Raw genomic sequence first — 14,386 nt, 5'->3', positions numbered from 1 at the left:
AAAGGACTTGCGGGGCTCACAATAATAATTAAACTTATTGGTGTCAATTTAATAATTTTTTAATATGAAAATCAAAATTAAGAATGCATTACTTGTAAAAACCAAAATGTGGTAAACGTATTTAATTTTATACATTTAAAATACTTATTTTTATATGACTAAATATTTATCCTAGTAAAATAGTATTATCAACACAAAATAATATTAAGATTTAAATAAGTAATAAGATAAAGTGGTGAATTGTGAAAAGTGTATAAACATTGAACAAAATAGAAAAAGTGTATAAAGAAGGAATATGTGGCATTAAAATAGCAGAATTAAATTGTTTAAAGAATTTTCTGCCGTTGCGATATTCCTTGGAGCTTCCTTCCACGGTGTTCGTTGTTGCTGCTGGATCATCGATCCATCCCCTCCAACGTGTCCACCCAGGGTTTTCATTTCACTTCCTAACGTTTACCACTCACACTTCCTTCACCTTCAACATAACGATACAACCGAATAAGATCGCAATCGCAATCGCACCGTGATGAGAGAGCCCAGAGATGGAGCCACCAAGCCCTCCAAAACGGCGTCGTCGCCGGCTCCCTCCTTCCCTCTCATTCTCGACATCGACGATTTCAAGGTACGTTCCTTCGCTCATTTCGCCCTTCGCCTCTCAGAGACTTTCGCTTCCGATTTAAGGAACACCGTCTTGTGTTGCTTTGCTCTGTTGGCAGGGAGACTTCTCCTTCGACGCGTTGTTCGGGAACCTCGTGGGCGAGCTTCTTCCGTCCTTCAAATTGGAAGATGCGGAGTTGGACGGCGCCGATGCGCTGCCCAACGGCCATATGCGAGCGCCCTCCGATGCGTCCAAATACTCGCAGGTGCTCGTGAGTCCGTTGTTCCCCGAGGTCGAGAAGCTCTTGTCGTTGTTCAAGGATTCTTGTAAGGAGCTGCTTGAGCTTCGTAAACAGGTATTTATTTTCTCTTACTTGACTTGGATTTTATTTATTTATTTTGAGAATTTAATTTGGTTTGAGGTCTTAATTTTATTGTTGCTGTGTTTTGGTTCGAAGATTGATGGGAGACTCTACAATCTTAAGAAAGACGTCTCCGTTCAAGACTCTAAGCATCGAAAGACACTTGCTGAGGTTAGTCTAGAATTTACTTTTCTTTTTTTGGCTCAAGAGCACATGTATCTTTTTGAGATAATTCCACTTGAGTTGAGTAGCCTACTTTGTTTGTGTCATACTAAAATTTGTTATCATTTACTATTCTAAACCTTACGAAATGAGCCACTAGAGTCTTCCGCCGGTGGAAGGTTGGGATGGTATGCATGAGGTCATAGGTTCTAACTTTAGTGTGAATATTGTACACCGGAAGAAAACCCTTACGGAATAGGGAGAGCAACAATGAATAATTATAATACCCTTACGGTAGGGATGTTTGGGAAGTTTTTGTTTTCTTTTAAAAATTACAATGGTTAGCTTTGAGCTCCTCCTTTTTGAGTTTTATTTATTTATTTGTGGAGAATGAGGATCTTCTTTAACCTGCTATCTAACTAGGTTTGAATGTGTTCTGTTGGAAAGTTTTGAGTGGGAATGATCTGTTGACTTTTTGTGCATGTTTTTGTTTCCTTTTCAGCTAGAGAAAGGTGTGGATGGATTGTTTGATAGCTTTGCGAGGTTGGATTCACGAATTTCTAGTGTTGGCCAGACAGCTGCAAAGATAGGTGATCATCTTCAGGTAGAGTTCTTCCATGCTTCAACCATGTTTTGTAGATGAATTACAATTTCACATTTTTTTGCATTATGTTTTATTTGGTAGCTCAATTACTCATTTGTCTTTGAAATATAATCTCATTTTAGTACTGTTATATTTTTTCAGAGTGCAGATGCTCAGCGTGAAACTGCCAGTCAAACAATTGAGTTGATAAAAGTAATAACAGTTGGTTCATTTGGTTTTTCCCATCATTCATGTTAAGAAATTTACCTAAGGCTGATTAATTTCTGCAGTACTTAATGGAGTTCAATAGCAGCCCTGGTGATCTGATGGAGCTTTCACCTCTTTTTTCGGATGATAGCCGTGTTGCCGAGGCTGCTTCAATTGCCCAGAAATTACGTAAGAATTAAGATGCCTTTTGATTTTTATAACTCTTTAGCCAAATTATGTCAATGCTATGCTAAGTCTGGTAATTTTCAGGGTCATTTGCTGAAGAAGATATTGGAAGACATGGAATACCTGTCCCATCAGCTATGGGAAATGCCACTGCTAGCAGAGGATTAGAAGTTGCAGTTGCTAATTTACAGGACTACTGCAATGGTCAGTATTTTACAAAATTAACTTATTAATATAATATGTTTATGTCGAACATAATAATTAAGAGAACCAAAGTTATACATTGATACTTCAATTTGCTTCATGATCCGTATCCAATGCTGATATTCTTGGATACTTCACCAATACGTATTAGTGAAGTATCGAAACCTTTAAAAATATTATAATTTTTTTATCCCATATCGATACTCTTGGATACTTTACCAATATTTATTGGTGAAGTATCCAAGCCTTTAAAAAATTACAAAAATCCAATGTAGCTAAATAAGACATATATTTACTATAGAGCAGATAAAATGGTCAACATAAAAGATGATTAGCTATGTCTAGGTGGAATGTCAAAACACGGTTTGATTTGTCATTGGTTTTGACAGGTTTTTGTGCTTATTAAATAGGTTCTTTTCTATAAGGCCTTTAATTTGGCTTATTGGTCTTGCAACACTTCATTCTGATCTTCTGAAAGACAATGGCCATCTAGAATTTCAAATACAAGCTGACTTTACTGTAAAATGAGGACCTCATATTTAGTTTTCCTGAGGCAGTTCTTCCTGCCTTTTTGTTCTGTCTTTATCCATGCTGTGCATTCTTTATCGTAAAATGCAAGTGTCTAGTTTTTAAAGACATATGCTTTTATCATGCCTTATCTTTCTTCAATATGGTGTGAGCCAAATGTAAACAATATTGAGATATTAAGGGCCTGATTGGGTAAACTTCTCTAAAAGCACTTACAGGAGAGAAAATTATGAAGGAAAAATGAAATAAGTTCTCCACAAGCTTATTTGTAGAAGCTCTCTCCTATTAGCTTTTCCAAAATCTTATTTTTAACTATTTATAAATAAGTTTTAGTTCCCAGAGAAGGTTATTTCAATTTTTCTTCATACTTTTATATTCCAGAAGTGGTTTTGGAGTTTATCCAAAGAGGCTCTAAATGACATAGAAAATTTTGTTTACTACCCTTTTTTCTTCTAATAAGATGATCTGTAGCAAATGACTTAATCTAGCCTTGAGGCACACAATTCAATAGTAGCTAAATTTTACCTTTCCCTGTTACCAGGGTCCATGTTCAGAATTTTTGTTTTTCTCTTGCCTTATAGAATATAAGAACTTACTGATCCTTTTGGAGTAACTGACATTACATAAGGGTAAGACCAAAATATTTAGTGGCAGCCCGTGAATGTTAAAACTCTGACTTCTAGGTTTCTTTAGTAATAAGTGTTTGATAATTCTTTCACCATTTCTGCAGAACTGGAGAATAGATTGCTTTCTCGGTTTGATGCAGCATCACAGAAAAGAGAATTGACCACTATGGCAGAATGTGCCAAAATTTTGTCTCAGGTAATAAAGTTTTGTTGTACATAATTACATTCCTCTCTCTCTTTCCCCTTCACTCCTCTGTCCCTTTTCCACATTACTACTTCCTTTCAGATCCTTTATTGGATTATTTTACCAGTAAAATCAAACAAAAAATTCTGAATTGTTGTGGTAGAAGTAGTACTTGATATCATTCCTAAAAGAAGCATAAATCTCCATATAGTTTCTCTGGTATTAATAGGTTTTTGTAAGCCTTGTATTACCTACATTATTGTCATAGCTTATGATTCTTAAGTTCCATAGTTGGATATCTCTACTTGTTTCACTTGTCAAATTCAATTCCAGTATGAGAACCAGTACATCAAGTTGGTTCCTTAACTTCTTATGAATATCTTTTAGGATTTCTTTTTTTGTCACTGTTTGTCACTTTCTCTGATGTCTCATGTTTTTTACTGCTATTTTCTTTTTTCTCCTTTGTATTTCTGTTGCCGATTCATCTGCATCATTTATCCATTGCTTGTGCTAATTCATTCTTGTTAATTGCAGCATTAAGTAGTAAAATGTCTTGTTTTAAATCTGAGCATAAAGGTGTATTGGTCTGCCTATTGCTTAGACTACATTGTACTTAGTAATTTGCTAGTTTGGTATAGTTGACAATACTAAATGGAATTTAAACTTCAATAGGTCTGCATATTGATTGAATTGTATTTTACATTTAACACATTTTAAATGGAATCTAAGCTTCAATTTGTGATTGTACAATATAGTGGTTTGAAAGGTTGCTTTCAAATGTTTCTCCTTTGCTTCTTATGCTTGCAGTATATGTTGCTTACTTGCTTATAATGGAAATAAATAAATTCATTAGTTTGTGTGCATCTACTAACATATTAAATGTTGAAACTTTGGTAAATGTGTGCATCTATTTAACTAAATTACTATTTTGCAATGCCAGTTCAACAGGGGTACAAGTGCCATGCAACATTATGTTGCAACACGTCCAATGTTCATTGATGTGGAAATAATGAATGCAGACACTAAGCTGGTTCTTGGTGATCAGGCTGCTCAAGCTAGTCCTAGTAATGTTGCACGAGGACTTTCTTCCTTGTACAAAGAAATTACAGGTTTGAAATATACTTTCTTCTGCTAGTAAAATGAAAATTTTCTTGACAGAATCAATGATTGACAATAATTTTTTTCAGATACTGTACGTAAAGAGGCTGCAACAATCACGGCTGTTTTCCCTTCACCAAGTGAAGTTATGTCAATTTTAGTTCAGGTACCAGATAACGTGGTCTTCACTGAATATTGTAGCTTTTTGAGCAGGTTGTATACTTATTGTGTCCATAAAAACCAATGTTCTTGTAATTCTGTATGCAGCGAGTTTTAGAGCAGCGAATCACTGCCCTTCTGGACAAACTGTTAGAAAAACCATCTCTTGTCAATTTACCTTCCATGGAGGAAGGTGGGCTCCTATTAGTAAGTACAATAACTGAATTCCTTCATTATTGTCATCAAAGTGCCAGTTTAGATGGAAGGCTGATGCCAATGTGATTTATATTTGATTTGAGGTTTCAGTATCTTCGAATGCTGGCAGTGGCATATGAAAAGACCCGCGAACTTGCAAGAGATCTACAAGCTGTGGGATGTGGTGACTTGGATGTTGAGGGTAAAGAATTAAATTTAAATATGCCTGATTTTCTTCGTTGCAAACTGGTGAACTCATCTCTAAAAAGAACAATGGTTTGGATCATAGATGCAAATGGTACCAGAAGGAATCATATTGTTTGTTTGGTAGATGTTTTTTTTGGCAATACTTAAGTACACAGAAATGGTATTGTAGTGAAACATGATGACAGTTATATATATATATATTTTTTTTATTTCTTAAAGTTGGTTATTTGCCTACAATATAATACAGTTTGTGTCAATTGTTGCAACAGCCTTGGTATTTAGTCATTAAGTGGGGACAAAAATTGAAAATGGTTTTGAGTTGTACTTTCATACTTAACTGCTTGCTTTGGTAATAACTTCTGTTTCATGGTGTATTATTGGTGGTAGACCTGGAAGTTTAATTATTATATGGCTTAATGTAAAAGATTATGGGTCTGTTTGTTTAAACTTAAAAAAAAAAGTGTTTCCAAAGAAGTATTTTTTTTTTAAAAATTCTTTAAGAAGCAAATAAGAGTTGCTTCTTAAAAAAAAGTAGAAAACTTCTTATTTTAAAAGAAAGAAGTTTAGACAAACATGTTAAAAAAGTAGAAAAGTACTTATTTTTAATTTTTTATTAAAAAAGCGCTTTTTAAGAGAAAAAAGTTTAAACAAATAGATCGTATATTCAATCTGGGAATTCTAAGTGCTCTATAGTCTTGCCTCATGGCAATTTTCAAGTGGGACTTTTGAATTTCTTAATTTTATGTACCTTACATCTTATAAATATGTGATAGTGGCTGATATGCTTCATTCTTGTATTATTCATTTCATTCCCATTAATGATTAAAAACAGTTTTTAAATAAATGTTGATGTGTCCTATGGTTACTTGTGCTTTGTGCTGGATTTAGAATATTCAAAATTGTTATTAGGTAACTTAACAGAAAATTCTCTGATTGTTCAGGTCTAACAGAGTCCCTATTTTCAAGTCACAAGGATGAATACCCTGAATATGAACAGGCATCTCTTACGCAATTATATAAAATGAAGGTTTGTGGAAGTTTTGATTTTCCTCCCTTACACTTGGAATATGTGGAAAAGTAAATATTATTTTATGATGATTCCAAGGGTACAACAAGGATCACTATTTATAGTTATACATCTTTGATCATAAAAACTATGCTAGAATTATGGACCTCAAATCATACCTGGTTACTACAAATAAGGAAACCTTGACCAATCAATCCTAACGAAGAAATAAATCTAATTAAATCTGTACAAATAATGCACATGCTTCATATGAAAAGCATTACAACACTTTCCCTCAGGCTAGTGAATGGATGTTTATTGTTCATAGCTTGCTATTAAGATCTTGCAATCGATCTGTGGATAGTCCCTTAGTTAGAACATCTGCCAACTGACCTGCAGAAGGAACATATGTTTTCTCTATAGGGATACTTTGCTACTGTATAACTTTTCCTTGATGAAGTGTAGGTCTATTTCTACATGTTTTGTCTTGTCACGCTGAACCGGATTATGAGAAATGCTAATGAGGGATTTGATGTTGCAGAAAAGCTTCATTGAAACATCAAACTTAATTCTGAGGTCCTCAAGTAGGATTTCCATCCATAATAGGTTGCAAACCCTTTAGGCCATGGACTGAAGTTTTGCTTCTTCCCTAGACCTTGCAACCATACCCCGCTTCTGACTCCTGCATGTAACCAAGTTTCCACCCCAAAACATACATTACGCTGACCAATATTTCCCTTCCTTTTTGAATAATAGTCCTCTCTTCGAGCTTGTTTCCAAATACTGAAGAATTCTATTCACTACCAGCAATTGTTTTTCACACGAGTCATGCATGAATTGGCTCACTACACTAATTGCATAGGCCATGTTAGATCTAGTACGTGGTAGGTAAATAAGCTTTCCCACAAGCCTATGATAATGACTCGTCTCCACTTTTGGGCTCTTCTCATCATTTCTGACATGTAATTTTTCTTTATAGGAGCTCCAAAGGTTTTGTAACCCAAATTACCTGCCTCCTCCAATAAATCAAGGACATATTTTCATCGAGAGATAAAGGAGCCCTGTTAGAAGTAGGTTCACAATGAAAAGACTCCATGGATTCTGAAATAAACCAACGAGGAAAGAATGACTTGAGAGTAAAGATTATTTAAAGGAGGATGCCTTAGACACTTGTATTGAAGCCAAATTTGGGAAGCTACAAACTCAAAACTTGTCTGATGACATGAAGTGGACACATTTGGTTTGGCATTGCCTCTTGTTTCACATTACAAATAATATAACCTTCCCCATTCCTTAGCAACTCCAATTGTCCTCTTTGTGGCAAGATCCTAGAAGACACAATAGGAAGGAAAGAATGTTACAACTTATTACACATTGCAAATCTTGAGTAAGTTTGTATATCAAAACAAGATTATTGCAGAGGGAACATGATGCATGTTTTGTAAGTGAAGAGAGGGTTGGAGTTGAGCGTTACCACATTTGACAATTGGGATATGTGACCCACTAGCAATAACAATGTGATGATTACCAAACAAAGTAGATTAGGAAGAAAAACGAGGAACAAGGTATCATATAATCAATAGCACCAAAATAATAATAAAGAGATCCTCAGAGACGGTATCAAAAACATTAAAAGATAAAAAACTAAGATTCTTGCTGGTCGTGGCCAGAGAACGGGTGCCAAATGGCATACTCAATGGGATAATGGGATCCATGATAAAGAATGGAAGGTCATTGGCATTCAAGGGGACTGTTTGACTAGGATTGGACTGAGGATTTACCTTGATACTCTTCCTCCATCATAACAACATCAACAAGAAAATAACAGTTAGGGTTTTAGAAAAGGAAACACCTTTCAAGTGGCAACACCTTACAACAAGAAGAGGCACCAACAAGTACAATGGTGGCAGTGTTGATGCAAATGAATGGCAGTAAGGCAGTGTGTGGTCTGCAAAAGCTGAAAAAATGTTCCAGAAAGAGTGTGTGGCAGTGTGTTTGGTGGCTTCCAGCAATGAGGGCTTGTGGAAGTGGTCGATTCGGTGAAGTCAATCAACAGTCTAAAAGTAGGTGGTAGCAGTGGCAGGGCACTGGTGGTAGAACTTCTTGTGCAACTGAAGGTGACAAATAGGGCTGCAATGGAAGCAATGAAGGCTGCCTAAGCTGGCCACCATGAAGGCAGAGACTAGGGTTTAGATGTCTCTATGAAGGTGGCTGTAATTTGAGAATGGAAGCAGAGCCCTCAAGATTGGGAGCTCTAAACCAACTTGGAATATGAGGAAAACTGAAAAGGTGAATATTATTTTCTGATGATTCAGACAGTACAACAAGTACCACTATTTATACAACTTTGATCATAAAACTATTCTAGAATTATGGACTTAAAATCAAACCTGATTGCTCCAAATGAGGAAGCCTTGACCAATCAATCCTAATGAAGGAAAATATCTAATTAAATCTGTACAAAAAAGAAATAATGCACACACATCATACTTTACACATGTTACAACACTAATTGGATTTGATTGCAAAATGCTTTATATGGCTAAAAAAAAATGCAGATGGAAGAATTGCGAGCTGAAAATCAGCAACAGATTTCTGATTCATCAGGGTCAATTGGACGTGCAAAAGGAGCTTCAGTAGTTTCATCTCAACAGCAAATATCTGTTACTGTTGTGACAGAGTTTGTGCGTTGGAATGAAGAAGCAATCTCAAGATGCAATCTCTTTGCTTCTCAGGTAATTATTTACTTGCTTCTCTGACTGGAATTTGGGAAGGTATTTTTTCTTCAAAAGTATTCTTTCAGTGCAGTAGTTGCTTTGGGTAACTGTAGTAAGGACCTTCTTCCAACTGAGTTTTATTCAATTGGATTAACGAAGCATAATGTATGAGGCTTCTTTTTATAGGCTTGTGCTTTCGCAAGTTTGGATTTTTCTTCTATCCTTTTGTCTAAAAAAAAATTAGTTTAACAACTGAACAATTTATATGTTTAAATTCATTTCATGTTGATAAACTAAATATATAGGGAAATAGTTAATTATTATTTGGAGCAGTATAAAAATTAAACAGCCTTTGTATACTAATACTGGATGTAATTTTTATTTTTTGTTTTTTGTATTATAGTTTATCAAAATGGTTTTGTAATAGTTCATCTTTCTGATGTGTCTTTGTTTGGCACTTACCAATGTTTAGGTAGTTAAGATGCTGTTATTTTGATTTGAACTTAATAGTTTAATTCTTTGTATGAAGAATTGAAACCACTGTTCTTTTACAGCCAGCTACACTTGCAACCCATGTAAAAGCTGTGTTTACTTGCCTTCTAGACCAAGTAAGTTAATTTCACATTTTGTCAGCATTCAGATGTTTGATACGTTTAGTGCATTGGAGTTCATTCTTCTGGGGTCATTCTCTGTCACTTGTACAGGTTAGTCAATATATAGCAGATGGGCTTGAACGGGCTAGAGACAGCCTGACTGAAGCAGCTAATTTGAGGGAAAGATTTGTGCTGGGTACAAGTGTTACCCGTAGAGTGGCTGCTGCAGCTGCATCTGCTGTAATTACATGAATTTTTTCACATGCCCATGTTAAAGTACATAGTGGTGTCAAATATGAGCACATTTCACCAGACATATTCAAGATTTTTTGGTTGGTATGCAGGCAGAGGCAGCGGCAGCTGCTGGTGAAAGTAGTTTCAGATCTTTCATGATTGCTGTACAGCGTTCTGGAAGCAGTGTAGCTATTATTCAACAAGTACAATGTGGATCCTTGATTTTTAATTAATATTTTTAGCTATAAATAAAATCCTGAAAGCTGAAATGAATAATTCTCTGCAGTACTTTGCTAATTCTATATCTCGGCTTTTGCTCCCTGTGGATGGTGCACATGCTGCTGCTTGTGAGGAAATGGCTCAAGCAATGTCAAGTGCAGAAGCTGCTGCTTATAAAGGATTACAGCAGTGCATTGAAACTGTCATGGCAGAGGTTAGTTGTGCCTATAATATTGTGTTTGATAGCCAGTGTTCAACTACATTGAACATAATGGCTACTCTTTATTTGCATACTTATCCATGTAATAAAAAATGAGCTGTTTCTGGTTCTGGGTGTTTCCTGTATGTTTTCTTTATCTATTCAAGTTTGAATCCTAGCTCCTAAACTATTAAATATTCCACATTAAACCCCTTGGAAGGTGGAGCGGTTGCTTTCAGCTGAACAAAAGGCTACAGATTATCGATCACCTGATGATGGAATGGCTCCTGACCACCGGGCAACCAGTGCCTGCACAAGGTGGATGTTCCTTGAAACTTGAACTGAAAATAGTATTAGTACTGATGATATTGATATTTTCTGTAATTTATATCCCAGCATGTATGTGAACTCGTTTGTTTTTACTTTGCTTAACATTTGAAATTAAAATTTCATTCTTGATGTGTATTTCTATCTAACAAGGTTTCAAAAACTGTATCAGTTCAAGGACTGAAGGTCCAACTGGGCTTGTTTACATACGTATAAATATATGACAATACAATATATAAAAATATAATGTATGGTAAGTATACAAGTAGAATCATGGAGGAAAAATTGAAATATATCTCTAGCACTGGTTCACTGGTCTCTAAGCTTGTGCTTTTAGAGGGTTGAGTAGACTGGTCAAGAGATTATAGATACCATAGATCTCAATGTTAATTAAATGATCAAGTTTAAGTCTTATTTAATGTGGTTGACTTGGGGATGATTTAATTTCATATTATCCTCAGATTAATGCACTATAGTGATATCAACATTTATTTTTCAAGTTTGTTTCTCCATCTTTGTATTTCTAACCAACAAGGATATTTGGTTTTCTTTGTCAGAGTTGTTGCTTATCTTTCTCGTGTTCTGGAGTCTGCCTTTACTGCTCTAGAAGGCCTTAACAAACAAGCATTCCTGACTGAGTTGGTATGACATTTTATAGCTTATCATTGAATTGAATATATTAATTTGATGTCTTATTGAATCAAATAGCTGTCTGCTTGTACCGAATCATATAGGCGGATGATGTTTTCACAAGGTTCTTGGATCTTTTCTAACAATCTATCTTTGGTTGGAGTCTGTTCAGTTCATTAACTCTAATGTTATTGTGGTTGGATTGGGTTGCTGTTTTTTTATAAAAAAAATTGTGCCTGGATAGTATCATTTGAACATTTTCTTTCACATTCATGATCTGGACTCTGCCCATATTGCTTAGCTGATTTTTTTTAGAGAAAAGAAAACCACAAGACTTTTAGGTATATTTTGCTGGGGAAGCAAGAACAAGACTTAATGTCAGATATGGCAAGAAAATATAAAATGTAAATTGACTCAGAAAAAAAGTTTTTTTTTTTTTGAGAAGAGAAAAAAAAATTAATAAAGCATTTTGATTAAAGCTAACGTTGCGTTAGTTCTTTAACTTGTTTTTCACTTGTATCTAGTGATTTAATTTGTGCTAAATAATAATAATAATAATAATAGCAATCTACCATGTTAGTTCTATTACCTGTCTTATTTGCATTAAGCTGTTTATATTAATTGTACATCATTATTTTACCAGGGGTTGAGATGGCTATGGTGAAATCTTATATGTTGGTTGGGCTGTTTGTCCTAATATCATTGATAACATTAAATTTTGTCATTTTAGGGGAATCGCTTGCACAAGGTGCTATTAAACCATTGGCAGAAGTATACTTTTAATCCAAGGTAATTGGCCTGAGTTATGCATTCCTTGATTTATCTAGCTTGTTGCCATACATATTAGTTTAATACATGCTGTTTTGACTTGGAGAAAAATGTTCATATGCTAATCACAAATTGATCCTCCTCCTCAATGGTCTTTATTCTACCTTACCTTATCTATTCTAATGGTTGAACTCTTTTCTCTATCCACATCTATTTGTGTGTTTTAGCTTTTATTGCATGTGTTTTTTGTGTCTCCATCTTTTTAAATTTTTATGCTGACAGTTCTATATGTACCTTATATTTGTCATAACTAGTTCTATAGTATCCTGCTGATTGTTGTATGATCATGAATCACTTTGCAGTGGGGGATTACGACTGAAGCGTGACATTACTGAATATGGAGAATATCTGCGAAGTTTCAATGCTCCTTCTGTTGATGAAAAGTTTGAATTGTTGGGCATGTAAGTTGAACGTCATGCAATTTTTTTTTTCTCTCAATTTTTTGCCCCTGCCTACCATTTTTTACATACTAATTTCTGAACACTTGCTATAGAATGGCCAATGTATTTATTGTTGCTCCCGAGAGTCTTGCTACTTTGTTCGAGGGCACACCTAGCATACGGAAAGATGCACAAAGGTATAATTACATTGGACCTGTTAATGCAATGATTTATGTTTGATTCAAATTTATGATTTTTTGTTATCATTACTACCATCACTACCCGCCATCATTATAAATTGACTAATAATGGTATATGTGTATAACAAATGATATTTTCCTGTTGTTCAATTTTCATCTGGTTTCCATTTTGTATGTTATTTATTTTATGATTTATTTATTTGTTGTGTGGAGTCTTGTGAGCTTTCTTTACAATCTTAATCGGTTCATAAAGTTCTTTAGGGGTGAGAATAATCCCCAATCGGGATATTAAATTGTCCATCCACACTTCACACTTAACCATTAAATTCAAGCTTGCTTACCTGCCTTACCACTGTAGAGGTAATTTAGTCATTAAGGGCTCTAGTAAGATTAGAGGATCACATGGAGGATTGTTCAATCAAAAAAGGGTGGAGGAAAACTTTAGGAAAAAACTGTTGAAAATGATCTTGGTCTAACTCTAACTGGTTTTTGACTAAACATTTGTTTTATAATAGCCTAATGACGTTGACTCACACTCCAATAAACAAATAGTCTAATGTCGTTGCTCATAATTGGTGATGAAAATGTTCTTTTCTCTGCTATGCACCAGATTTATTCAACTGCGGGATGACTACAAGGCTGCTAAACTTGCGTCCAAACTGAGTTCCTTGTGGTCTTAACAAAAGTGGGCTAGTGATCTTAAAATCTCGGGGGATGACTACTACATTCATCTGTTTCTTGGCTATGAGCACTGACGCTTAAACTGAATTCATTTGGTGATGTTAGAAGAGTGATTAACAATTTGTTCTATACAAAATTATAGGAGGCTATTCAGTTCAAGTAGAATTGAGTGTTCTTTCTTACTGAATATTTGAAGGCATGAATAGGGAGGAAGACCATGTAGATTTGTATTTTATTTTTTGAGAGTAAAATGTTTGTAATTTTATGTTTGTGGAGTTGTTTTTTTGGTGCTAAGTGGACCAAGCTTAGACCGAGTAAATATAGTGAATACTTGGAGGAGTCGTGTAAATTAGTTTCATTGTGTTGTTTATGGAATGCAACATTTCATTCTCAAGGTGCGTGCTATCTGTTAATCAAGCATCCTTTTAGAATTATCTTCTGCGCCAAAGAATACTCAAATCTGGAGGGAAAATAACCGATTAGTTGTATGTTGAATCATGGACCTCGGAGTTGAACAAATAATTATAACAAATAACAGTTTTGACAAAGTTTAAGGTGTATCACATAACAATATTATCTTAGAATAAGCTTATGTGTATTTTTGTACTTATTAATACGTTAATCTTTAACTCCTTATAAATTGAGTTGCAAATTGTTTCTTATCTATTTAAAAAGAATTGAGGTTAAATTATTAATTAGGTTCTTGAATTATTTTGGAATTTTCAGTAGGTACTTAAACTATTTTTTTTAATTAAGTCTCTAAACTAAAAATAAAGTATATCTCTTTTAATTAGATTTTGGCTACTTGAAATTTCCAAGAATTGATAATTGGTTTTTCAGCATGTCCTTATATATTTCTCTATTTGTTTCTAAACGATCTACACTCATTCTTCAACATTCCTCCTCAAGTAACAACTGGCTTGACTCAGTTGTGAGTTTTAAATAAAATTTGTTAAATCTATATTATTATATATTTATTTCTACAAAATTATTAGTGGATACCTCTACTCTGAATGAAACATAGTAAGAGAATGAGAAAAAAGAGAAAAATAAGTGCAAATAATACATGACATG

General features: G+C 34.6%; 1 protein-coding gene across 1 annotated transcript; it reads left to right on the top strand.

The window, feature by feature from the left end:
- Nucleotides 1-312: 312 nt before the first annotated feature.
- Nucleotides 313-13,706, top strand: SEC10 (exocyst complex component sec10). Its single transcript, XM_020382776.3, has 24 exons — nt 313-622; nt 717-953; nt 1,056-1,130; nt 1,624-1,725; nt 1,867-1,917; nt 1,995-2,100; nt 2,182-2,301; nt 3,560-3,651; nt 4,580-4,748; nt 4,827-4,903; nt 5,005-5,103; nt 5,203-5,293; nt 6,240-6,325; nt 8,863-9,039; nt 9,576-9,629; nt 9,726-9,854; nt 9,959-10,051; nt 10,135-10,281; nt 10,487-10,584; nt 11,151-11,235; nt 11,954-12,012; nt 12,354-12,452; nt 12,545-12,628; nt 13,242-13,706. The coding sequence occupies exons 1-24, from the start codon at nt 527-529 to the stop codon at nt 13,309-13,311; spliced, it is 2,496 nt and encodes an 831-aa protein (XP_020238365.1). The 5' UTR covers nt 313-526; the 3' UTR covers nt 13,312-13,706.
- Nucleotides 13,707-14,386: the final 680 nt, after the last annotated feature.

The sequence above is a fragment of the Cajanus cajan genome, chromosome 5 (assembly GCF_000230855.2).
Source record: "Cajanus cajan strain Asha chromosome 5, NIPB_CcT2T_4, whole genome shotgun sequence".
In the NCBI taxonomy this organism is placed as follows: domain Eukaryota; kingdom Viridiplantae; phylum Streptophyta; class Magnoliopsida; order Fabales; family Fabaceae; genus Cajanus; species Cajanus cajan.
The sequence above is the reverse complement of the archived record's forward strand: the minus strand, read 5'-3'. Positions and strand labels throughout refer to the sequence as shown.